This window comes from Puccinia triticina, chromosome 5A, assembly GCF_026914185.1.
Source record: "Puccinia triticina chromosome 5A, complete sequence".
Lineage (NCBI taxonomy): Eukaryota > Fungi > Basidiomycota > Pucciniomycetes > Pucciniales > Pucciniaceae > Puccinia > Puccinia triticina.
In genome coordinates, this window is record NC_070562.1 from 7822977 (window position 1) to 7848886 (window position 25910).

The window sequence follows — 25910 nt, forward strand, 5'->3', positions numbered from 1 at the left end:
AACTTCCACTCAGTTAGTTTCTACCTGATTCTGCCCCAACGCAAACAGTCCAGCCGTTGGGGCCTCTCCAGAGATATAAGCTTGGTTTCTACCCCTCCCGACATAATCCGCAAGATATTGAAATCCCAAAGCTGAACAAAATCATTTATTAGCCATTTCAAAGTTTGAGCTATTTTTCATCGATTATTTCTCGGAAGTTTTGAATCTTGAATCCTCTATATCAATGGATCCGTACACCATGTCTGGCCATGAATGTGCACCTTGTGGACGACAATTCAGACTGTACCAGCATTACCGAGATCACCTTATCCATTCTACTCGGCATTACTACTGCACACCATGCCATCGCGACTTCGTATCTCAAGACGCCCTGGACAGCCATCTTCGTAACTCTGAGCGACATTTGAATTGCGAATGGTGTCAAACCGCAGTTGGAACACTTCGCATTCACAATCAGCGTCATCACGAGCAATGTTCGAAGTGCAAACAGTGGTTCAAAGACGCGATCGAGGTCCATCGACATTATTGCTTAGCTCATGCTGAGTTATACTGCGTTCCATGCAGGAAACTCGTAGGGAACACCAACGAGTTGAAGATGGTCAGCCACATAATTTAGACTTGCAGAGAGATTTTAGATGTGGATCTTTAAACCGTGTTTAGGGGCTAATTTGAGCGTCTTTGCTTGACTCTTTACAGCATTGCCTATCGTCTGCACATCGACCAATCAATGTCGAGTGTGCCCATCCGGCTTGTGGTCGATTCTTTATCAGCAAAGCAGCCTTGGTCCAACATCTCGAAGCAGGTACCTGCCTATCTCGAGTTAACCTGGCGGAAGTCGACCACTACTTCAGCCGCCATGCCGACAGAGGCCAAAGATTTGTCAGAAGTAACTTGATACTCCCTGCCTCCCTCGATGACATCTTTCGCGATGACTATGGCCGTTATATGTGCCATCTTTGCCCAAAATCTTTCCGGCACAAGGGCGAAATCATTTCGCATCTCAGGAGTTCGAAGCACAAGAATCGCGGCCAGAAGGCCTACAAGTGTCCTTCCGATCGTTGCGAAAAGGCGGAGTTTTATAGTCTGAGCAATCTGATGATCCATCTGGACAACAGTGATTGTGACGTGTCCTATGCGCGCGAATTGGACGTACTAGTCAATAAGTTGTTGGATGTTTTGGAGCGGCTCTAGCAAGCTGTGACTACACTGAAGTTCAAACTTCGGCTCTTAAATGTATGTGTTCCGACGTCTCTTCTTTTTTTCTGATTCGGGGGTCGTTCCTTTGCTTCTTATTTAACGTTGTGTTACTATTTTTTGGCCCAACATTTCAGCTTCGCTCCTGGTTAATATGAACTGGAATATATCTCGGGTTTGCGAGCGCGTCGAAGCGGTATACATGGACGGATGATGTATGGTGTATAACTTCGGCCAACTTTTCAAATCGCTATAGGACTGCGAGTGCCTCGAAAAGGGATGATGGATAGATAGCGAATGTTATAAAACTTCGGTCAACTTTCTAAATTATCACTATTGGATTAGTTACAATTTTCTGCCTCCCACTTAAGTTCACTTTGAGCTATGTTCGGGGTCGTTCGTATATTAGTGATGTGGCTTCCACGAACTCTTATCTGCTAGAATTCCCTATCTGTAGTAGCCCGAACAGTCTATTTCAACGATAACAACCATGTAAATTTATGTACTTCTTGTTTTGGTTACTATCAATTGCCCCACTGCCACTGTTAGCCCTTCAACTCAGGGCGGTTTAAGTGGCTTGATCATCCGCTCTAACCACATTGGACCTGACTTGCGGAGGGTACTCTGCCCCGCATGAGCCTTAGCATGAGCTGTTCGTATATAAATCCAACCCCTCCCGATTCATGGGCCAACTACAAATAATTATACAATCTATGTATGTATATATGTATACCTCAAAGTCCGGATATTGCGGACACCAGCCAAGAATTTCAATCTGGTGAAGACCAAACTGCACCCAACAAATCGTCAAGGGCACTCCATGCCATTTTCTTCTGGAGGGAGACGCCTGCAAAATAATGGTCTTCCATCTCATAGGATCCGATATATATTCGAATAGAAAAGGGCATGATGAGCTGTTCTTGCGGACTACTAAACACTTGCACAGGTTCACGCGGCGAAAAGTGAGGATTTGGCTCTCGATGAAGCGCACGCGAGCTTCTGGTTCTGCGCTGAGTGACTGGTTAATCGAAGCTAGACGATGCTACTCTGAAAGAAAAGGAAAGCAGCGCTCCTCAGGAGGGCTCGAAAGCGGCAAGATATGTATTGCGTTGAAAGGAGCAAAGATTGTGAAGATTCGTAAGTTTCAACGAGGTAGTACATAGACACTCGGAAGCCTTGCGATTCCACCGGGGCCAGCGCTGGGCGACTATCTGGAATCCTCTTGAGAGAAACGGGCTCGACTTTGGTCTTGAAAACGATTACTCAGCGCTGGATGAGTGATGCAAAGTGCTTCAAGTCGAAGCTTCAAGCAGCCGGAGGGCGCTTCCCGCGCGATGCTCTCCGCGGAAAAACGCGATGCGAGCCCACAATATTACGACCCGCAAGCCCGCACATGGCGAACTTAACATAAGTCCGTCCCTGGAGTAAGACAGTGATTCTCAGTGATTTCTGTCCAGAAAATAAAGAAAATAGAATTGGAATAAGAGTGGATCCTCAGTTCCAGCCATATCAAAAAAAAACCCTAACAACAGACTGTAAATCTTGAGGTCCCTGGTTTAATACTGGCTTGGGGGACAAAATGTGATGTCTGTGCTAGGCAGAGGCAGTTGGATGAGGGGATAATATGCTGTTCAGGCTGACTTTAGTTGTGGCCTGTATGATTAAAAGGATGGAAAGGATAGCTTGTGTGTGGGGGGGAGTTGAGATAAGGTTGGATACTTTGCAGTGGTTTGGGTTTTTTGATGAGGATTGGAATGAAGATGTGGAATGGAACAGATCCCAAACAGGCTCAGAAAACAGAATGATCAAAACTCTGATGGTTGTTCTCTGTATCAGAAAGCTTCCATGCAGACCCATCCTCCAAGTTTGTACTCACACTTGAGGATTTCATCCTCTCCTTGTGGGTGAGACCTGCACAGACAATACAACCAAAGACAAACAAACCACACCAGACAAGACACAACATGGAGCTGAATAAAAAATCAAAGGAAAGGATAGAAGCCAGCAGAGCAGTAAACCTTGAATGCTGTGAGTCTGCTTCTTGATGATCTGGAGAGCTGGCCCACCAGCACCCCGGAGAGCCCCTACCAAGCCACCTCATGTAGCACGTATCATAATCCGGGGGTCATTTTTTGCAAAATGCTCCTTATGTAAATCACCAGATACGTAGTCAATTTGATTTATTTTTCCAAGATGGTCCCAATTTCATTGGTATTTTCTGGGGTTTGCCTGGAAGGAAACCCCAAATTTTTAGATCTTGGGTCCAATTCCCAACCAATAAAGGCCTTTTTCATCCCATTTTTCCCTGCTGGACCTTTCTCCCAAAAACTCCTCCTCATGTACTACATATCTAAACTGGGTCCAATTGGGAAAACCCCGATTTCCCCACGTATCCAGAACCCAAAATTAGCGGAATTCACATGAGGCAGCTTGGTCAGGGCTTTCCGGGGTCCTGGCCCACCAGTTGAAGCTTACGGTGGAGTCAGAGGGAGAACCTGTCTGCCTTCTTGACATCATGATGAGCTTGATACTCTTGATCCTGAATTGTGCACTGGTGTGAGCAGAAGATTGTCCACTCACCCCCTACATAACCCTGCATTTGGTATCCTCCAAGCTACAGAAACAGCGCAAAACAGTAGAGCTCATCCACCTCGCCCAGATCATCCTCCCACCTACCCCATCCTGCCCAAGCTGATCCAAGTCCCATTGGGATCTGCAGCCTACTTTTTTGCTCACAGCTGGCTTGATAAATTCTGCCTGTCCACCACTGGGAGCATTCCTTGGAATATTGCTGTTTTCTGAAGGCAGGGCAAAGAACACTCAGAGTTTTTGGGGCCTGGACAAACATGGGCTTCAATTTTGAATAATGGCTGCTTTTCTTGTCCTCTGGACGCAGTACACAAAACGTGACCACTAAGTTAGATTGTTGAAATTCTTAAGTATTTGGTGTCAATGGTTATTTACAGTCTGAAGAAATATTGTGATTCCGCTTAAGCTTGGTCAACTCAAGTTTTTGATCTGGGTAAAGTGATGGCCTTGGAGTGTACAGCACTGTTCAAGTTTTGGTTTTCTGCCCCACACAGCTTGTGGTCATTTCTCATCCAAGCCAGCTAATGATTTGTTGCTCACATCATCAAGAAATGAAATCCTGAACTCAAATATCAAGATCCCATGATTTGGAGTGCACAGCTCAAAAATATCCGTCCAAGCATTCCGGGGATGACAATGTGTATTGAGAGAAATCAATTTGGAGAAATTCATTTTTCATGTCCTATGGCACAGGCCCTTATGTAGCTTGTTTTCACAAAGAGAAGTACGGATGATCCAACTTGATGACGACGATAGTAACTAATTTTGAATTGCATGGAATAACAGATTGCTACACACAAGTTAAATAAGTGTCCACCTATTTGCGTATTGTGAGTGTTCAGTATACCTCCAAGAAATAAACCAAATCCATAAAGAAGATAAGAGACTCGAAACAGATGAGACAGGCATGGACATATTAAACAAACGAAGACACTTCGTGGGCACCAAAAGCATAATAAAAATCCATCGAAACTAAAAAAAAAGGGGGCGGGGGGCGTTGCAGATATTGTTGTTGATCGGTGTACGTAGAGATGATCAAGAAATGCAGAAAGGCGGAGGTTTATAGATCCAAGTTCCAGTGGAGGAGCGCAGGACGGGCAGACGAGTGTTTGTAGGACAGAACGCAGAGAGAGAGAGGGGGGGGGTTGGTTGGGTTAGAAGACCTGGGCGTGGCAGATCTTGATCTGGTTATGTTCGAGTCTGGTGACGATGATTTTGGAGGTCGATCTGGGCTTGGTGGCAGGATTGGAGCAGGAAGAAGCAGCGGGCTCAGTGGGCTGGTTGATGGGCGGGTTACTGCTGAGGGAATCGACGATCCGACTGGCCGATCTGCGGCTGTACTCTGTGCTGAAGCCGTACTTCTCCGCCAGCAGGTTGGAGTCGATGAACTGGGACTTGACGAAGACGAGGCCCTTGCTGGTCGAGTGGCGTCTGAAGAGGGCATTGATCTCTGACGGGGCGGGGACAGTGGTGGAGGTGATGGTGGTGGAGAGAGAGGCTCTGTGGGTATGGAGTTTGGTTGCGGTGATGGTTGCTGTTGTTGTTGTTGTTGTTGTTGAGACAGAAGATGAGGATGATGATTCAGATGATGATGATTCAGATGATGATTCGGAGGATGGTGAGGGGGCGGAGGGTGCAGGGGTGAGGATGGTCTGGGTGAGGCGGATGAGTTCGTCGGTAGCCCAGCAGAGTTTGAAGTCCAGCCTGTCCAAGAGTTCCCGCTCGAGATGGTCGAGTTCGATTTCGGATACGCCGGCGACCTTGCTGAGTCGTTTCCGGGGGAGGGGCCGGTCGGAGATGAACTTTGTGCCCAGGATCATGGATGAGAGGAGCAGTCGGTGGATGGTGAGCGAGTTGATGGGTATGCGTTGCTGGCCTGGGCCGGCATGTTGTTTTGGATGGCTGGTGGGGCTGAGCTCAGTGATCCGTTGGAGGTAGACCAATCCGAGGAGGACGCCGTCGATTGAGAGTGGGCAGAGAGTGATGAGACTGTGTAGGGGGGGGGGGGGAGGTGTTGTTAGTGATAGGGTGGGTGTTGTGGCAGTGTATGGGCTAACCGGGTGAGATAGTCGTGGGTGTCGATGGTTGGTTTGGACTGCGCCTGGAATTTGGTCGTCGGTGGGGGTGGGGCCCGGCGGTCGCCGGCGTGGATGGGTGGGCCGAGGAAGCGGGCGATGGCTCTGATGAGTGCAGGGGTGTCGGTGCTGATGAAGCTGGCGATGGCTGGGTGCGGGGTGGGGGTGAGCTGGGGCATGCTGGTGTGGAGGTGGGCGGAGGAAGTGGGTGGGCGCTGGGCGGGGGCAGTGGTCTTTATATAGTGCGTGGCTGTGCGGGGGCTGATTATGTAAGCCCGCTGCCCTGAAACGGAGATGGCTGGGGATGGCTGTGTCGCCCGGCCAGTCCGCCATACATACAGATGGCTGGAGATGACTTTCCCCGCCTACCTCGGCGAGGCTCATGATATTTAGATTGCGATCTTATCCGGCGACAAACAAATAGCTTTTAATGGGATCTGAATATCAAATCCTTATCAGCACAGACCGCGCCGACTGGGCTCGGCCGGAATCCGAGCCACTGCATCCCCAGTCTCATCGAATCACGCCCAATAAGACCATTATCCTACATAAATAAATTGGCAAACAGGGATCACCCAGCATTGGAAATATATTAATTATTCATTCACAATATTTGAATATCATCTTTTAGTATGCAGCAGCCGTGCTCTAAAGATGTACCCGAAGTTTGCACATGCAGGTATTCGTGATCTCTTCTCTGACAAGAGGCACAGCAATACCCGGCCAACATATTCCACTAGCAGGGCTCTGTGTGAATGTCTATCCTCCTGTCATGCTGCACTTGTTTTGCTGAGAGTGTTATAGAGCGCTAGAGTCGCAGGTCAAGTACTGAAAATGAGCAAACACCATTAAAAACTGAGGAGCACCACGTAAATAAAGACATACATATTTCAATAAATAATATCATTCATCATAGCTGGAGGTCGATCTTGGTCGATCGGAACGATGAGGACATCGGGGGACATGGCGCAGAATTTCAGAAATGTCGTCCAGGCAACAAACGTAAAGGGGCTTTGGGTTTTAGCAAGAATGTGTGCGAGTGGATGTATGTGCATCTGACCATCGCAAACAATACCAACCCACCTTACATATTTACCTCAACGGTGATACATAGAGGATATGATCAATATGACCTTGAGGGTACGCATATATCTGGCAGCTTTTGGCAAGTTGTACATAAAAATGCTACTGCAATTTTCACACACTCAAGAGGAGTAAGGAGAAGGCTGACATCTCGTTATGGACCAATTCCCATTGTATACATAAAAAATCACAAAACACAGGGGTTTGCCCCACAAGAAACGGATGGGGTTACGGGATTTGCAGTAATTCATGATGTGCAGGGCAGCATTTGAGTTACATAGACAAAAACAAAAAATGGTTTAGAATATTGATCAGGTGTATGTATGTCTCTGGCTATCTGGGAGCTTATATGGAGTAGAAATAAGATGGGAGCCTGGGTACAGCATCTGAAAAAATCCAGCACATTATCTAAGTAGACCCTTTTTCAAAACAACATCACACCAGTCGATCATTATGGCTTCCTGGTACCGGGGATAGAACTTGCACATTTTCTGACCCAGGGGTGGGTTGGAAACTCCCCAAGTGCACCTGCAGTGTGCCCATCACTGCAAGCAGCTGACATCTGAGAACTCCAAGCAAGCCTGTGGTATTACACAAGCCCTGGTCAAGACTTACTGTTGACCAAGCTTCAATGCACATTCACTGTGGATCATGCACAGTGACTGTGCAGAAAAAGCTTATGTCAATGTGTGTTTGGGTGGAGCTAGAACAGCAGTTCCACAGCAGTAACCCACATGCCAACTGCTAGCAGTTGCTTGACTTTGTCTTGCAGTGCATAATTCAAGAGTGATAAATGTACCCAGGTATGGTTGGTGGCCCCTAACTTGAGAGTTTCTATGTAGAAGACTGAACAATTGAGATTTAGGGTGTTCAAAGTTGACTTGCATAAAATCATAACACCATAAAACCATAAAATTCTAAGCTGAAAAAAATATGTTGCACCCAAGCACTCAAATTAGAGCAACATTTCTAGAATGATATATATGAAATCATCACTTGAAAGTTTTATGATTTTATGATTTTATGCATTGAAAATTTTATGATTTCAACTTTGAACACCTTAATTGTTTTCTGAGAACAGCCTTAATTTCAATCCATGCATTTAGTTCAAAGTTGAATTACATAAAATCATAAACTTCCAAGCTGAAAAAATTATGTACATATGGAGGCCCTGATACGCCAATCATGCCAAAACAAATAAAAACCAATTTTTTTTTTTTTTTGAAAATGATAAATCCATTTTCAAATGAATCCAAGCACCAAACTTGCCATACAGGTACAAAAACAGCCTGTAATATTCTGATCCCTCCCCAACTTCCAATGGTTTCAGCAGTGTATTGTGTATGGAAGGCCCCCTACCCAGACATGTATGATATATCACAATCTACTTTGTCATTGATTTTACGCTTCACACATTCCGTCATCCCTTGCTGCAACCAGTAATCAGTACCACACCCTGTGTCTCATCCCCTCCGCTCCCATACACGGAGCATGATACAAAATATACAGAATATAAGGCTATGCCCCCATTGCTAATGTTACCCTTGGCCCCTCATGGTAGGGCTGGACCCCAACCAAGGCCAGTAGGGTATACCTGACTACCCAACTGAGTCAGTGAGCAGGAGGATGTTTATATATCTCCCCCCACACCACAGATGCCAACGCCGGCGCCAGCGTTGACTGACGCGTGTCCCGCGGCCCATCCGACTGTGTCGCGTAGTCAGGTATACCCGACTGGCGGTCGGGGCTCAGCTGAAAACCTGGCTGCCTTGTCAAGAAGTCCTTCCGGCAAAGTCCTTTTGACGAGTTGGACATATGTACCCAGCTCGAGCTTGCTGGGATCCTTTCGTCCCAGCAAGCTAGAATGACATCCCTTGCCAAGGAGTCCCCCCAGCAAGCTGAATGTGTCCAGCTCTTCGGGAGGACCTCCTTCGCCAAGCTGCATGCACATGCATCCTGCTTGCCAGGACCTCACCAAGCTGGATAAATATGTATCCAGCTCGCCGGGACCTGATCGGACCTGAGCTATCCAGCTCAGCAAGGGAGGTCCTCCCGATGAGCTGGACACGTTCAGCTCACTGGGTGGACTCTTGCCGGGACCTTCCTTACCGAGCTGGGTGCATGTATCCAGCTTGGCGAGGGAGGTCCTCCCGGCGAGCTGGACACATCCAGCTCGCGGGTTGACTCACTTCTTTGACGGAAGGAATCCCTCCGGTCAGGCAGGTGTACGTACCTCTTGACCGGGGGAATCCCTCCGGTCAAGGTCTGGCATCTTGGGGGCATGGTTGTGGCACAATTGGCGGGCCAAACCCATGAAACCGCAGCGCATCCTGAAACTTGGCATTCATGGCGGTTGAGATCAGTTTGGACCTGGCAAGTATGGCGGGCCAGGGGCATAATTTGGAAGAATTTGAAAGAATTGTGACACTTTTGACGTTTCAGAGGCGTGAAATGTGGTTTTTAATTTTTTGTTGGCATTATTGGCGTGTCAGGGCCTCCATATGTACATACAATCCAAACACTCAAAATATTTCTGAAATGGTACATGCACGACAAATCACCACTCAAACAGTTTATCATTTTAAGATTTTATGTATTGAAAATTTTATCACTTCAACTTTGAACACTGCAATTGTTTTTCACAAACTTGTGTTCAGGATTGGGGTGGAATAAAGCACCAGAGAATATCATCTAGCTCACTGCCAGCATAATTGGCTGGGTTGACTTTATCCCAGTTCAACTGGGATGCAATCAACCAATTCAAACTGGGTTGATTTCAACCAATGTGTTGAAACTTGGAGTTGTTTGAGTGAGTCCCGCAAGGTTTATCAAAAAGAGATGAGCTCAGTGGCTCGAGAACAAAGGGCAATGAGGATGACTCTCTCACCGGATGCGGCTCAGTTATGATGAGGATAAAAGATGGAGAGAACCAATGAGTTCTGATTTAGTCAATACAGGCTATCTACAAGTGATCAGATTGTGGTTTGAGAAAAATGAATAAAATACTCATATTGAATAAAAAACAAATTTCCAAGACTACAAGTGAAGACAGATGACTAAGATGACTCTACTACTCAGGGTTCAAGACTACAAGGTGTGAGGCACTTGTACTACTAATCTTACTATTGATGCTTGGACAACAGAATTTACCAATGAGGATTATTGAAGGAAAGACATGATTTTGAGGTATAAGTAAGAGAAGGAAGTCAGAATTTCAACACAATGAAAATTTGATTACAAGGGTGGTACCTTGGATTTATATTTCATTGGTTGAGATCAACCGAGTTTAAATTGGTTGTATGCATCCCAGTTAAACTGGGATAATTTCAACCCAGCCAATTATGCTGGCAGTGGCTTGCCTGCTTCTTTGTGCTTTATTGAGGAGGTTTTCAGCTACCATTTCATCTCTGTTATAAGCTACCAAGTCCATCATGGAGTTGGAGATGATTGGTTTATCAAAACAACTGGGGAGGATTGTATAGTGTTGCTTGTTTAAAGAAAGATACTCTATTAAGCAGAAAAAACCCACTCACAAGCCAAGTCATTCGTGGCGCATGAAACTTTGCCCAGAGAGGTTATTTAGAGATCTCCAAAAAAATATTCCTTTTCTTTCTAATGCTGCATAAGCATTCTCGCTCTCAGCACACACCTGTTTCTTGAAGATGAAGGATGAGGATTTGAATTTTTGCCAAACTGAGACTGAACTCCTAAACATCGAAGCCGACCACACGAACTGTAGTGCAAAGCAGCTAACACCTGCCGTGCCGTGTCTGGGAAAGGCTCGCCGACACGCAGTCACTGTCATGGAAGAAAATACATAAATTGCCGGGAATGTTTTCGGGGTTTTTCCATGAGGATGTCACGCGGTTGAGGGCATGGGTGAAAGGTGCTGTGAGGGAAGCGGGCGCTTGAAAGTCTGAATTTAGCGCCAAACAATGAAGCTGATCTCCACCTGGAAATGTTAGAAGGACATCCGAAGACGCGACAGCTAATCACCCTCCTCTCCAGTGTTTCACTCGCGCTGAGTGCTGGAACGAACTGTGGGTGGCCGATTCATACGTTACATATCATGTGATGGCTGGTTGACTAATGCGTGCATATCTAAATTAGATGCATTCTCGATTTACTCGGTCCAGCTTGGACATAGGCTCCATCTCTCGGCCACCTCGCTCAACGCGATTGGCATGGCCGGCAACCTGGGCATGTACATCTCGTCGCCGTTTGTTGGACGGATCATCGATCGGTACGGGCCGACGGTGCCCCTCCTGGGTGCGGGCACCTTGATCACGATGGGCTACGGGATACTGTGGCTGTTGTTCAGGACGCCGAGTCTACTGCCGTTGGTGTTCGTGCAGACCTTCGTGGGAAACCTGTTCGCCGGCCTGGGCTCGTCGATCGCCAACAGCTGTGCGATCACCGGCACCGCATCCGTCTTCGAGCCCGCCCATCGGGCCACGGCCATCGGCACCGTCCTGGCCGGCTTCGGCCTCTCGGCCTTCTTCTGGACGGCCATCGGCTCCCATATCGCCCAGTCTGACACCGCCGTCTTGCTCGCCCTCTTGAGCATCGGGCCCTCCCTCGCCATCCTCCTCGGCGCCTCTGGGTACCGTCTTGTCGGCATCGGCCGCCATACTCACTCCACCTCGGCACACCAAGATCAACCACCTTCCGATTACCGTCAATCTGCCGAAGACAGCCGGCTGCTGCCGGTCAAGAAGCCGCTAGAAATCACCGGTTGGGACTTGGTCAAGCAGCCGGACTTTTGGATGATTTGGATCGTCATGAGCTGCTGCTGTGGTACCGGATTAATGATCATCAATAATCTGTGAGCATTCCTATCTCTATTCAACCTGCAGGTTTTTTTTTTTTTTTGTAAAAATGACTGAGCATCTAAACAAATCGCGGTTTGTTTTACGACAGAGGTACGATGTTGGTTGCCATATACGGACCGATACCGACCGACAGCCCAGACCAGACGGTCAGGATATACCAAGCGCACGCCGTCTCAGTGTTGTCGATCTTTAATTGTACTGGGCGGATCTTCGCGGGGACCCTGTCGGATCTGGTGAAGCGCAGGCTGATGATTGGACGGGTGTGGTGGCTGAGCTGGATCTCGAGTTTGTTCCTGCTGAGCCAACTGCTCGGATACTACGTGGTCGGCGATCTGGATCATGTGGTCTGGCTGGGCGCCCTGGTCGGCTTTGCGTATGGGAACATGTACGGTGCCGGGCCGGCGTTGGTGCTCGAATGGTTCGGCCTGAGACACTTTGCGACGAACTTCGGACTGCTCAACTTGGCCCCCCTGTTCTGCGGGCAGCTCTTCAACCTGAGCTTCGGCAAGATCTTCGACCGCCACTCCCGCCCGGTGTCCAGCCCTGCTGATGACCACCGTCTGGTCTGTGTCGACCGCCAGGGGTGCTACCAGGCCGCCTTCCTCATCACTATCTGCAGTGCTCTCCTCTCCTTGTCCCTGTCGATCTCCCTCGGCTTCAGACGCTCTGAATTCCCTTCGACACATCCTAAATCGAACTCCAAATCGAGGGACGATGATGAATCTGCGCCAATCCTCAGATCGTCCACTGACGATCTTTGATCTCTCTCTCTCTTCTTTGAAAGCAAACTCGAGGACTGTCTCTCTCTCTCTCTACCTTATCCAAGTATTGTTTTCTCTCTATATATCCAGATAGCTTCGAGGATCCCGACTGTCTCTCTCCGGATGGCTGTCAGCTTGTAGAAAATTAGGTCTCCTCTTACGCTAATCACCCGTCTTTCCTCATCATGCTCGAGATTAGTATTATTATTCAAGTGTAGTTTGTAGCCGAATGTAAGAATAGTCTTATCATGTATACATAGTCAGGACAGCCAACCCGATGGATTGCCAAGTGGGCTATCCAGTGATATGTAGATAGCTCAGTTGATTGTTTGGGCCGTTGGTTCCTGGCGGTCCTGAGTTTGAGTGAGGGGCTCTGAGTGGTGGGCTGGGGCTTGGTGCGGGTGCTGCGGGGATCTCAGTCTTCGGACTCATCTGTCCTGGGCTTCGGGAGTAGGCAGATTGGATTTCTGATCTCATCCAACTAACTCGTTGACTCCGAGCCATGGCCGCCGCCGCCAAGGATGAGGCAGACAGGATCGCAGTCGCTGCATCACGCGCCCTCCAGCAGATCAGCTCAGCAGCCCACGCACGCTCACTCACCCAGCCCAGCAACACAACCACAACACCCACACCACCATCACCAAACCCACGCCAACACCCAGAACAGCCCCCGCCCAGCAAGGACGACATCCTCGACATCTTCATGTCGCCCGACAAACCCAAATCCAGACTGCGCCAGCTGGCCGAGAACAGCGCCAAGAAATTCAGCCCGAGACCATCATCCCTAGCTCTCCAGGCAGAGAACGAGAACAGCGGGGCCGAACACGTCAGTCTGCCCTGCCCATCTTACACAGTATCCCCATCATACTCATCCAGCAGATCTGTCCACCCACCCCACCCAGTTCGTTCTCAACCTGGGAATACCCACCAAACCTATACCCACCCTTGCCGACTACAAGCCACCGTCCAGGCGATCAATCGGACCCAGGCGATCATCCATTGTCTCCAAACGAGCCTGCAGCCCCACCAAATCACCCAAACCACCCATCGAGGTCCTCCTCGACGACCTCGACATCCTCGATCGATCCCGATCCACCAAGAGCCCTTTCGAACCTACCACGAAGAAACCGCTCTCCAAATCCAAATCCACAACTCGCTCGACCCCCAACAAGAAATCACCCCCAAGCGATCCTCCTGCCACCAGAAGGACACGTCGATCGACCATCTCAGCTATCACAAAGGATGATCATTCCAGCACACAGTCCAGAACGCGCGACAACAAGACTGTCGATCGCGGCGACGGGCCTGTAGATGACCAATCATCTGAAGAAGAATCGGACTGCTCTAGTGATTCATTTGACGCCAAGGTACTGCTTGTCAAAGCTGAAACAGAAGAAGAAGATTCGGTCATCGTCAATCCCGTCCGACCGGCGACGCGTAGCCGAACTGCCACGAAGCCCAAACGAGTCATCTCAGACAGTGATGAAGAGGATGATGACAGTCGATCTCTTGGCTCGACCTCATTCTCATCATCAAAGTCACCCAGACAATCCACTACAACCATTAAACCCACGGCGCCTCGTCGCAGCCAACGCAAGAGCTCATTAAGAGCCAGTCATAGCCAACAGAAATCTTCGGCGGTTGGCGAGATCATCGACGTGGATGATGATACCGAGAGCGATGATTCAATTGAGTACATCGCCCATTCTTCCCCACTACCCATTCCACCCACCCACCCATCCTCGTTTTTCTATTTCCCACAGGATTCAACCATCCCGAGCCCTTCAATTCCAGAAACTCCGGTCACAAGCGCTTACAACCGGCAGTTACTCAACAAGGTAAGGACTCAGTTCGATCTTGGTCAAGAAAGCAGATGAAGGTGTTCATCTTTTGTACATTTCCAGCTGCGATCCCTTGAATGAGCCGATTCGCACAACCAATACCATTCCATCACGTAACAATCGCCGTGTGGTCATCAGTAGTGATGAAAGCTCGAGCGGTGAAGAAGAAGAGATCCAAATCAGACCCACAGATAACCATCTTCCCAAGCCTGCCCCTAAGCTGATCCCAGCCAGTAAGCCAACAACCGGTGATCAAAGCTCCAGCGGCGAAGAAGAGATCCAGATCAGGCCCAAAGAGAACCGTACCCACTCTTCCCCAAGAATGACCCCAGTAAGCAGGAGACGCCATGTCATCAGCAGTGATCCAAGCTCGAGTGACGAGGAAAGAATCCAGATCAAGCCCAAAGATAACCGACCCAAGGCTTCACCCAAACCGGTCCCAGCGAGCGATGGCGACAAACCGAAGGCCAAAGGGGCAGCAACCAAGAGTCGTGGCGGCCAGTCGAAAAAGCCAGCCAAGCCAGCCCCCAAGGCGCCCTCGAAGCCCGAGCTGGCATCGCTTCCATTCGTCCAAGTGCGCGAAGAAATGGCGCAAGACTTGCTTGTCGAGCTGAACAAGAGGGTGTTTGGGCGCCAGCTGCCGGCCATCCAGTTGGTCTGGAGCAAGCGCTTGAACACCACCGCCGGCAGGGCCCATTACATGCCCCAGAAGGACTCCCTCGGCAACCGCGTCGTCTTCGTCAAGGTCGAGTTGGCCCTCAAAGTCGTCGACGATGTCCATAAGCTCAGGAACACACTTGCTCATGAGCTGTGCCACGTCGCGTGTTGGTTCATTGATAAACAACTGGTCCGTCGTCCCGATCGCTTTTCTCACACCTAGCCTCACAGCATCTAATCTGTTCTTCTTCCGGATTCGGGGTTTTTCTTTGTAGAGGGAAAACCATGGTCGGTTCTTCAAGGCTTGGGGACGCAAGGTCCATCAAGCCTTCCCCGACATTGTCATCACCACTACACACAGCTACAAGATTGTTTATAAATTTCAGTGGGCCTGTAACGGTCCGAATTGTACTAGAATGTAAGTCTTTTTTGAGCTACGGAGTTTGGTCCAAGTTTTCTCTAGAAACTGAGACTGATGTGCATGGACAGATATGGAAGACATTCGGACTCGATCAAGCCGGCGCGCCAGCGCTGTATGTGTGGCGGAGGGTTAGTGGCGATCCTGCGGAACGGGAAGCCGGTGGAGACGCCGGCGACGCCGGTGGCTCCGACGACGCCGAGCAGTGCGGGGGACAGCTCGATCGAGCTGCTCATCGACCTGGACTCTCCGGGGCCGTGTTCGGACGACGAGCGTCGTGGGGCGCCGCCGGCCGGGCCGTCTTCTCGGCCCTCTGCATCGTCACCAGCAGCCGCCGCCGTTTCCCGAGAGCCCAACCCGTATCTCTCCGAGCTCGAGGAGATCGACCCCGCTCATTTCCTCAACCCCTACCTCGGCGAACTCAGCCTGCTCGACCCCACACCCTTCCAGCCTCCCAACCCTGCTGCCCCGCAGCAACACCCTCCTGCCGACGAGCGCTTGGTCGACCAGCTCGCCCTGCTCGCCGTCCATCCCAATTAATACCCGCTCCTCCCTCTCCCACCGCTTTCTTGCCCTTCTCTCGTTTGATATATGCTCGTGAATTATGTACTTTGATTACTACCGTTTCTTTATCTCACAACACATCGACTGAAAGACGTATCAATACCTCGTTTTTTTTATTCTTTTTATTATATCCCCTCCAAAAACAATTGTGTCCACCAAAAAAAAAAAAACCCCCAAAAAAAGCTTTTCTTCTTGCTACGTTGTCTGTGTTTTATGTAGTCCAATATGTTTTTTTGGCCGAGTGTTATTTTCTTTGGATATGTAGTTCCGCCGGGCTCCGCGCCTGCAGGGCCCCCGGGAGACTTTCCTTATCGTCCTTGAAGAAAGTGCTGACGATGTCGTGTTGTCGCCCATTGTAAACGGTTCAGCCAGCAGTGCCCGAATCAGGACGGTTGGCCCGACCGTCTCTGACCCCCCTCCTTGTTTCGTGTCGTCGTCTTTCTATGCCTAGCTGTGTTATCTGTGTCTTGTCAATATGTTTTTTTGGACATTTTGTTTTCCTTGACAGTTCCATCTCTTTTTATTGTTGTTAAAGAAAGAGAAAGTGTTTATGTTAGTCACCCAGTGTAAAACTTTTGGTGATATCAGCCCCTATTCTCTCTTGAGTGCCAGCACTGCATAAATATTTATGCCAGTGGCATGACCATTCCCCTATGACAGCTGGTCTAGCATTTACGGAAACGGGAAAGTCTTGAGGACTGTGCTCCACTGAGAAAAGGGCAGTCTGTAGTTGTTCATCTCACAAGACACAACGTTCTGGGATCAGGGGCAGATCGGCCGGTTCGAGCTCTGTGTTGACTCTTGATGGTGAAGTGCCATAGGGGCCCGAATCCACGCACCTGTTGGCTGGAAATCGTTTCCTGGCTGGGTTTCGCTTCTTCTAGGGCACGGTTGATGGTCGAGTCCATCGCCACTCGCGCGACTGTTACCAAGATAACCCAGCACCCTGTCGTGATGAGGAAGTCGAGCGCGCGTGGATGCGGTCCTTTTTTCTGTTTCCATCTGAAGGGATGGGAACCACCCCCAGCCCATGATGAGGTGGCGGGGTGTGGGTGTATGCTATATGCGCCTGATCTGGTCTGGCTTCTACAGTGTGATGATTGCAAACAAGGACAGGGGCTGATCGGCTGTGTCCGATGGGGGATGACGATAGGGGAAGAAGCGACTTGGTCCAGCAGTGGAGGCGGATCCAGAAGAAACACTCGTTCGCCTCGACTGCAGTGCCAGGCTCAGGCTTGCAGCTGGATCTTCCCTTCGACCACGCCACCCCGTTCCATCGGCCACTGTCTTCTGGTTGGAGTCGACCAGAGCAGGCGCTGCTTCCTCGCTCGAGGATGCCTGCGCCGCCCATATTCCCAGCGGAATGCAAGCACCTATTCGAGCCATCAACTCCCATGTTTTCCCCTGCTTGCTTGTTCTTGATGGTGCTTGAAAGCCGGATTTGATAAATACAGACAGTACTCCTTTCCCTAAATCTCGATGCCCATTGCCACTGGGTACATAATCCAACTGTGCATGTCTCTGGACTCTCGTCCAGCCTGGCCACAGCTGCATCTTTCCAGCTTGCTTACTTAGATGTCCCTCATCTGGCTCCTCTCCCCGTTCTGGTCTGCCCAGCCAGAGAGTGAGCTGTTCGCCTATACCCACACCAGATTCCAGTCTCAGGAGCTTGTGGGCACCATCTCGCCCATCCGACGAACACTTCGCTGCTGCCTTGATATAGCCGCTTCCCTAGACTCACAGCAGGCCTCTCCACTCGTGCGGTCGGTCCTCAGGCATATTGGATATTTACTTCCTGTATGTCCCCTTCTGCTGCTCAATATCCTGCACCGGGCACAGCTGCTGAGACACTCTCTCTCTTGGACATCGATGCAGACAGAGAACAGGCTCAGCAGATGGCGACTTCCTGGACGGACAACGACCTGTTTGCCACCAATGAATTCCGACGGATGTTGCCCGGCTACCTCTTCCTCGTCCCACTGCTCACCCAAACCTTCCTGATGAACCCATGCTACGAAAAATCACCGAACGCCAAGCTGGCTCGTCTGGCGCTCATGCCAATCACCATCTATCTCACCCTCACTCGGGTCTCTCTCCGGCTATTCTACCCTCTCAACGTCTTCTTCCATTGGAACTTCTCCTCCGTCTCCTTCCCCACATTCCATGCCGTCTGTCTGGCTATCCAATACGGCCTTTTCCAAGGCCCAGTCTTCGCGTCCAAAGAAGAGATGATCAAAGCGGGAAACTACCGAGGTTCATATTGATCCCACTATTCCTATCCCAGCCGGTCAGCTGACCAATTCATTCTTTCTTTTGATAGGCGACCCCGATGATGAAAAGAGCGGGAAAAACAAACCAGACTTCCAGCCCAACATGAACCCATCCTTCCTAGAGCGAGTCAAGTTCACGATTTGGATACTCTTTAGGCAAGTCATTTCCGAAATTCAAAAAAAAAAAAAAAAAAAAAATCACCGGGCAATTAATACTCACCAAACAGTGTATTCACAGCCCTCGAGGACTCGAGACTTCCTGGGCACCCAGTCTGGAGGTTGTGCCACGAGGGCCCAAGATGGGCATCGGCCTGTTTTTCTTCTACATCCTAGCCAAAACCATCGTCTGTCATATCATGATGACCACGCTCTGGATGATCGGTGTCGAATGCGCCCAGCACCCGAACGGCGCGTACGGCGTCCTCGCCGATTGGATGCCTTGGCTCCCTCATCTCCAAGTCCTCAAAAAGTATCCCCAACTTGATTATCTTTCGCCAGCCCCCTTTGGCGTGAGTGTTTCTCTGTCTGTCTTGCCTTCACCTTTCGAGGGGGGCGAACTAACCTCTTTCTCATGGGGGGCTTTTAGGGCGCAGCATGGTTTGCTATTGATACCCTGGGTGGCATCTTGACTCTTCTGGAAGTGATTTTGTACCTTGTCGGGCCATACATCCTTCCCAAAGATCTTGCCCCGGGCAAGTTTGATTCGACGCTCTACCCGCCCTTATTCAACGACTTACACATGCGCGAGAGTCTCATCGCATTCTGGTCAAGAGGTCTGTTACTCCATGCCCCTCTTGAGACTTTGATAAGGATCGGCTGATGAGATCGTCGAGGAAAATAGGCTGGCATGCGATCTTTAGAAGGAACATCATCTTCTGTGGTTGGAACCCGATGGAATATCTCTTCTCGGGCTTTGGGAAAGATACGGCTAAGACCGCCGGCATGATGGGCGGGATGATCTTCAGTGGGATTTTCCACGAGTACCGTACGCCAATTCTTTACTCCCTTATGGGCTGGATCACAGGGGCACTTATTTTTTTTTCTGACGAGACCATTATGTTGCTCAACGTAGTCATCGCGGCCGTCTCTGAGATAGACTGGAAGTTCCCGACGGTCCTGATGTTTACACTGTGCGGTGCAGGCATGGTTGCCGAAGTCCAATTCAAAAGACGCACCGGTCGGCTCGTGAAAGGCCTGCTTGGACGGTGGTGGCTAGTGCTTGTTATTGGAGCGTATGGGAAACACATGGTCGAATCCTGGTATGTCTTCCTCCCCCTCCTCAAAGTCTCACTGTCCTTCCCCCCTTTTCCCCGACTTGTACTTATTTTCTTTTGTTTGTTTGCTATCGAAAAAAAAAAAAGGATGGCAAGAGGCTTGGGCAGAAGTGATATGCCTCCGCCCAGGCTGTGGACATGGCCCCGATTCCTGGTCCCTTTCTCGGGCTTACTCCCTGAAAGATGGATCGCTCGGATAGCCGCTTTGGCACCTTAAGTATTCGTAACATCTTGCGTCTAGACGAGAATCTATAGATAGCTTATAGAACAAAAAAGCTGCGATTTGTTGTTTCCAACTCATTCCATCACCATTTCTTCATATCCTGTTCTTGGGCGTTTGCTTACATATCGAAACAGCCTTCATACCACAGTCCTGTAACAGCCACAAAATTAGTACTTCGATAGATCTGATCATTTTTCCTCCAACAAACAGGATCTTCTCTGCTGTCAATTGTTCAAGTCATGACATAACATTGGTAGAGATGTGCTTCTTTCTGTTAATTACCTTGGGATTTATGACCACTTTAAAATGTATATTTGGACTGTGGTATAATCATGTCAAGCTTTGCGTGGCAGCAGCCTAACGTGAAAAGAAAATTACCAAGCCAAACAAAATTAAGGATGTTCCCCGGGGTTTTGGGACGGGGAATGAGGTTCATCCCAAAACCCAGACCTTGAAAATACCCCGGGGCACCCTGAAGGCCCCATGATACGTTTCTTTTCTTGCCGCCGTGGTATCGCGGTATTGGGATGGCCGAACCCGCTAGCAACACTAACACGAAGGCTGGACTCCGGAACTGCCTCAAGTCACTTTACTGCTCCCTTGTATCAAACAAACCCACCAATCGAGGGGATTGAAGCCAAGATCACCCGCTACATCAAAGAGGTCCTTGTTGATTGGGCCAGGTGACAAAAAAGCTATCCCAACTCCAGGGGTTGTAACTATTGTTCAAAAGCCTGTTCTGATTGGCTCTCTTTGTTATTAGCCTCTACACCTGTTTCTTTGGGGCTCCCACTCTGCCATCTCATTTTGATCACTTTCTCAATCTTTGACTATAATCATCATATATATAGCTAGTGACCATTAATGTGAGAATACCGGACCAGACTTAGACCCGCAGCAACCGCAAAGGAAGCTCGCGCGGCAAAGCAAACCCCAGACCCCAGCTGCTATGAAAGGTGAGCGTCAAGCCTCCTTTCGCAGTCCAAACCCTAACCCAGACCAGAAGCTAAAGTGTATCGCTTTGCTGATCACAGAACCTAAACCTTCACCGGTAGCCGCCCCGGCCAAAGCCAAGACAAAGACAGCTCCAGAGTTTAAAACCTTGTATGTTCCCGAGGCAAGATTGAAGCAGACTTTTCGCAAGGCTGACTCAATCTTGTTCTTTCAACAGAACGCTTGCGGAACGACTCGGCAACAAACCGAAGGACGCCCTCCTAGACAGGATCACAAACGGTCTAACGACTGGTAAGTGATCCAACGTCCTCAGACCTAAAAAAGAACAAAGCAGAAAAAGCAGAAAGCAGAAAAAGCAACATCTGACTTGAACAAACATTGTTTGTCAAGCAGACCTAAACAGCACGACAGAGCTCTGCCGCAGGGACAAAACGAAGATCGTAAACTGACTTCGTCCTGCACATGTGAGTCAAACAGCAGACAAGAGAAAAAGAAGGGTAGCTCAACATCATCGCTGACCATGATGGCTGCATGAACAATAGCTAGCCTTCTCAATAAAACCTCCCAGCGAACCCGTACGGTACTCGCCAAACCAGCCCACTCTTGTTACCCCAGCACACTTCAATCACAACTCGAGTTTGCCTCGAGTTGCTTTCAGGTACTACACGCTTATACTTAATAGTTTCTTATTCAAGTTGTCTCGTGTTATGTATTGTACCAGTTTCTGATAGTAATAAATACTTTCAGTTGCTCCAAATTTTTCAATTAAAAACATAAAATACCTAAAATGTGCCAGGTAGAGGATTTGTAATGGACCCGGGGTACCCGTTGCACCGCCAGTACCCGCATGTTTTTTGAAAAAAAAGACCCGGCACCCGGTGTAAAGCTCAAGAGTGTTCCTGAGAACCTTTTGCTGAGTGCGGAAAGGGATGAATGAGGGAACCTCTGCCTTTCCTGGGTCACTAGACACTAAAACAAGCCCCCCAATCTACAATTGGAAGGTTTATGTAGTGATAGTGGAGGTGTATCAAAAGATAGCCTACATTGAACAAGTGGCTTAAGGGATATGGGTGATGTAACCGGTGCTGAGTGAGTCGTAAGTTGATATGGTCCGTGTGTTGCGGCAAAGGGGGTTGTGGAACACCCTGACAGAGGGGTTAATGATGAGTGATCAATGTAATAGAGTTGTGATATGTATGTAATTGTTATGTAATAAGGGTAAAACCACAATATAGTGGGGGCTAATACTGTAGAGTGAGCAAGTGTTGTACTGTTATGGGGTAAGCTGAGTGCAAGTAGTTTGCTGAGGGGAATTACAACTGGGGGGAAGAGAGCCTCCTTAAATAGACAAGAGTGAGAAATTTTAGCTCCAGGTGAACAAGAGAATGAGGGGTTTTAGCTGCCCTGAAGGCTACAATGAGGTATTTTGGCTGGTGGTTTACAGGTCACATGAGGTCATGATGTCATATGAGGGAATTTAGCTGGTGAGAGGTTTTAGCTGGCCTGGCCTGTCAAATGATGTCATGCTCACATCCTGTCATCCTGTCATGATTTCATCTGCAAGCTGCATGAGGTATTTTTGCTAGCTTGACAGCTGTATGATCCTGCATGATGGCATCTGTCAACTGTCAGACTGCAGCCCCTATTAAATTATTGCATGCAACTGCACAAGACTGCATTACATATACTTAGGCCCTGTTTGGCACCAATATAAATATAGGTGATATAATCACCAATTAATTCAATAAAAAATACAAAATTCAACATATAGCCTCCAAATTGTTTTTGTAGGCAACCTACAGTGCTGTTAAGTTCTCTCTTCAACTGATAACTTGGATTCAACTGATTCAGCAATCTTCAGCACCATAATACCATTAAATTGCTTCATATTGGTCAAAAGTGATATAATGGTATTATGGTGCCAAAGATGGCTGAATCAGTTGAATCCAAGTTATCAGTTAAAGAGAAAAGCACTGTAGGTTGCCTACAAAAAAAATTTGGAGTCTCTATGTTGAATTTTGTATTTTTTATTGAATTAATTGGTGATTATATCACCTATATTTATATCAGTGCCAAACGGGGCCTTTGTACAGCTGATGATATAATGTATATGTAAAAGGGTAGACATATTGTCAGAGTGGTACATGTAACAGATTACATGGATCTGGGTCAGTGTGGTTCATGTAGGCTGAATGATGTGTCTTGAAGGGGGTTGTAACTTCTGACCCAGAGGTGTAAGGTGTGCTGTTCCAGGTGTCCTGTGTAGTTTTGGCTGTAGAATTTAGTAGTGCTGCTGTTGTGGTGGTCAAACCAGCACACAAAGTGAAATTCAATTTATGGAGCGGAGCTAGCAGACCAATCTTGATCTCACAACCCCCCCCCCCCCCCCTCCCAAAAAGGTAGTGGCGCAGGATAGTTATGGCTCCGCCTCTGCCTCTGCCATTTTAAGATTTGGAATGCGCCTCTGCCTCTGCGGGTGCAGGTTTCTCATGCCATTACATTCTTTCTGCTAGTTCTTTCCCCAATTTTTTTTTTCTCTTTTTTACACCCCTCCTTTCCCTATTTGGCTGTCTCTGCATCAAGATTTCCTTTCTCATTGTTAGTCCACTTGCAGAGTGTCAAACAGTTGTTGTTCTGGTTGTTTTCTGACGCTTGTTATTGTCATAGCGGCAGACGTGTGTTGTACACAAGGGTCAGGCGCACACCACTCATCTTAAACTATAATTTCAAGCTCCACCAAGCTTGGAAAAGTCCCCCATGAAATTTCCATCCTGGTCCAAGGAGGATACCATCAATTTTTGATCATTCTTGATCCTGATCCTGATTCTTTCTGAGTTACGCCGGAGTTCTTTGATCCTATTCCCTGATTCTTTTCTGCACCCTTGATCTCTGACTCCAAAATATTCATAGTTTTGAACCTTGTGCATCCCTCCTCCGGTATCCATTCCACCAGGAAAAAACAATGATCAATTTTTGTTGAAACTCAACGTCGCTCCCCCAACTCCGCATGTAACAGTCTGTGAAACCTTAAGCTGCGGACTGCTGAAGCACCAACTCTCACCATCTCAAACCTAGTTGATCATACTCAAAAGACTCAACCGGCGGCCCTCACTCTCTCTTACTCAGTCACTCCTTCTTCTTTGACCCGCCAATGAAGATCTCATCCCCTTCCGTTCCTCCTTCTACACTTCCTCTAGACTCACTCTCAGCGATATCCTTTGCCTCAAGACCCTGTTGTCTTCTTTGATCTCAATTGACTTCATCTCCTGGACGTCTCGTCCTAGCTTCAACTTGGTAAGAAGAAAACTCCAAGAACTCTTGGCGGCTTCTCCCCTCCTCACTCCTTTTCAATCAATCACTAATCCCTTTTCTTTCCTCTCCTAGTCCTTGTTCCTATCTTCTTTTCCTGTCTACCATCAAGGCCAGTTGTTTGCTACATATTACATTATATCATTGGGTATGCTCATTCATCTCACATGTTTCCTTCTTGCATTGTTGCAACAATGGGAAGTTACGTTATCCGTAACAAAAAGTAACAGATAACGTAACTAAATTGGTGCCGTTATCCTTGCGCTAACGGCAGCATTGTTTTAGTTACGTTATTTTTTGATTTTTTTTTCTGTTTTATTAGACCCGTTACGTTATCCCCCGCAATCTGAGGAGGATAACGTGCTGATAACGCGGGTTTTTTGCCTATTTTACGGTGCTTTTACGCCAGATAACGCGGTTAGCGCGTTATTGGCGTTATTTTTTGCGGCATCAAGGCGGAAATTTGCCTCTGTTACGTTATCCAAAAGAGCGCAGGAATATTTCACCAGATAACAATAACACGTTATCTGGTAACGGTGGGAAGTTACGTTACGAAAATCCCGCTGGATAACGTAACGTAAGTAACTTCCCATTGTTGATTGTTGTCTCTAACTTTTTGTGTTATGAAGATTTGGCTTTTTGTTTCTTAATAATAAGATTATCAGGGTTCTTTACTTTTCTGCAAGTGACATCAAAAAGTACAAAGGCCCCTTTGTACTTTGCTATGTATGTCACTTGTTGACAAGTGATCATTCTTTTTTCCTGGTGATCCCTCTTTCTCTAAATAAATCCACCCCCAACCCCGGTATCATAGTTTTGATCCTGTTCCGCTTGAGATTTTACGGACTGCCACAAGGGCAGCTTCACAGCACTTTCCCCTCACCACGCTGCCTACGGTCTGACAATTTAGGAGCTCCATACAGTTGCGCACAGCATAGACTGGCACTTCTTTTTGGGGAGGTCTGAAATTTTGAGTCAAAAAAATGGAAAAATCAGGAAATTATGGCCTTCTGGGGCTCTAGAATGGTTGCATTTTTTTCATATAATGATTGAAATAGCCTCAGGAGACATGCGGAAGGTCAAGTACAGAGCTCTAAGCAGTAAATAATTGAGATTAGGTGTCATGTAAGCCTATAGTCATGGATTTAAGTATGGCTTTAGGCCTGCTGGTTGGTATATATGCATGGCAAACAAAATCAGCACAAGAACCTGTTGAAATTCTGACTCCTTCTTCTTACTTATACCTCTTCATGTTGTCTCTGAATTTATTCCTTATTGATTTTGTCTTTCTTTAAGCACTAGAGGCCAAAGCGGCTACACCGCTGCAGGGTGTAAGCCCCCCCCACTCCATTTACCCTGGCAAGCCCCCAGCCCCGCCTTTGCCTAGAGGCAGCAAGTGTCCCACTCAATTTGTGTGGGCCCTTTCATGAAATTTCAGAAGACTGGTGGTGAGCAAAGGTCTGAATGATGGGGCTGAGGAATGAAGCAAACAGGAAAACTAAGCATCTATGATCTATGAAGTGCCAAAATAAGCTCCTGTCCTCTTGTTGACTACAATTGGTGATTCTGTGTGGTATTACAGTATTACTATGGGTTATTTCTGATGCAGAGGGTCTGGATAATATGCCTCTTCTCTCAAAATCTCCCATTCTGTTGAGATATGCTACTTAGATTATCCTCATGTGAGCTGTGCTTTAGAATGGCAATTGAATTATCAAAACTGATTTGCTGTTTCAATTTTCAAACTCTGTAGCACTGCAAGAAAAACTCTAGAAACTGCTTGCAGTTGAGATGCAGCAAGCTTGAATCAAGCCTCAGCTCAAGCTGGAGTCAAGCACCCAAATTCCATGCTGGTGCACCTTCAGT

The 25910-nt window shown here is 48.1% G+C and overlaps 5 protein-coding genes across 5 annotated transcripts; 4 read left to right on the plus strand and 1 right to left on the minus strand.

The window, feature by feature from the left end:
* Window positions 1–223: 223 nt before the first annotated feature.
* Window positions 224–1191, plus strand: PtA15_5A909 (uncharacterized protein; the record flags this gene model as incomplete). The annotated part of the gene is made up of 2 exons (XM_053169720.1): window positions 224–598; window positions 697–1191. 2 exons carry the CDS (start codon window positions 224–226, stop codon window positions 1189–1191), a joined length of 870 nt encoding a protein of 289 aa, XP_053020889.1.
* A 3746-nt stretch (window positions 1192–4937) lies between these two features.
* On the minus strand, window positions 4938–6037 carry PtA15_5A910 (uncharacterized protein; the record flags this gene model as incomplete). Its single annotated transcript, XM_053169722.1, has 2 exons — window positions 4938–5772; window positions 5841–6037. 2 exons carry the CDS (start codon window positions 6035–6037, stop codon window positions 4938–4940), a joined length of 1032 nt encoding a protein of 343 aa, XP_053020890.1.
* Window positions 6038–11143: 5106 nt separating this feature from the next.
* On the plus strand, window positions 11144–12534 carry PtA15_5A911 (uncharacterized protein; the record flags this gene model as incomplete). Its single annotated transcript, XM_053169723.1, has 2 exons — window positions 11144–11766; window positions 11862–12534. 2 exons carry the CDS (start codon window positions 11144–11146, stop codon window positions 12532–12534), a joined length of 1296 nt encoding a protein of 431 aa, XP_053020891.1.
* Window positions 12535–13036: 502 nt separating this feature from the next.
* On the plus strand, window positions 13037–15990 carry PtA15_5A912 (uncharacterized protein; the record flags this gene model as incomplete). Its single annotated transcript, XM_053169724.1, has 6 exons — window positions 13037–13360; window positions 13437–14227; window positions 14298–14372; window positions 14439–15222; window positions 15308–15450; window positions 15522–15990. The coding sequence occupies 6 exons, from the start codon at window positions 13037–13039 to the stop codon at window positions 15988–15990; spliced, it is 2586 nt and encodes an 861-aa protein (XP_053020892.1).
* A 1919-nt stretch (window positions 15991–17909) lies between these two features.
* Window positions 17910–19775, plus strand: PtA15_5A913 (uncharacterized protein; the record flags this gene model as incomplete). Its single annotated transcript, XM_053169725.1, has 7 exons — window positions 17910–18267; window positions 18335–18440; window positions 18523–18793; window positions 18871–19057; window positions 19126–19269; window positions 19357–19543; window positions 19646–19775. The coding sequence occupies 7 exons, from the start codon at window positions 17910–17912 to the stop codon at window positions 19773–19775; spliced, it is 1383 nt and encodes a 460-aa protein (XP_053020893.1).
* Between the last annotated feature and the right edge of the window lie 6135 nt (window positions 19776–25910).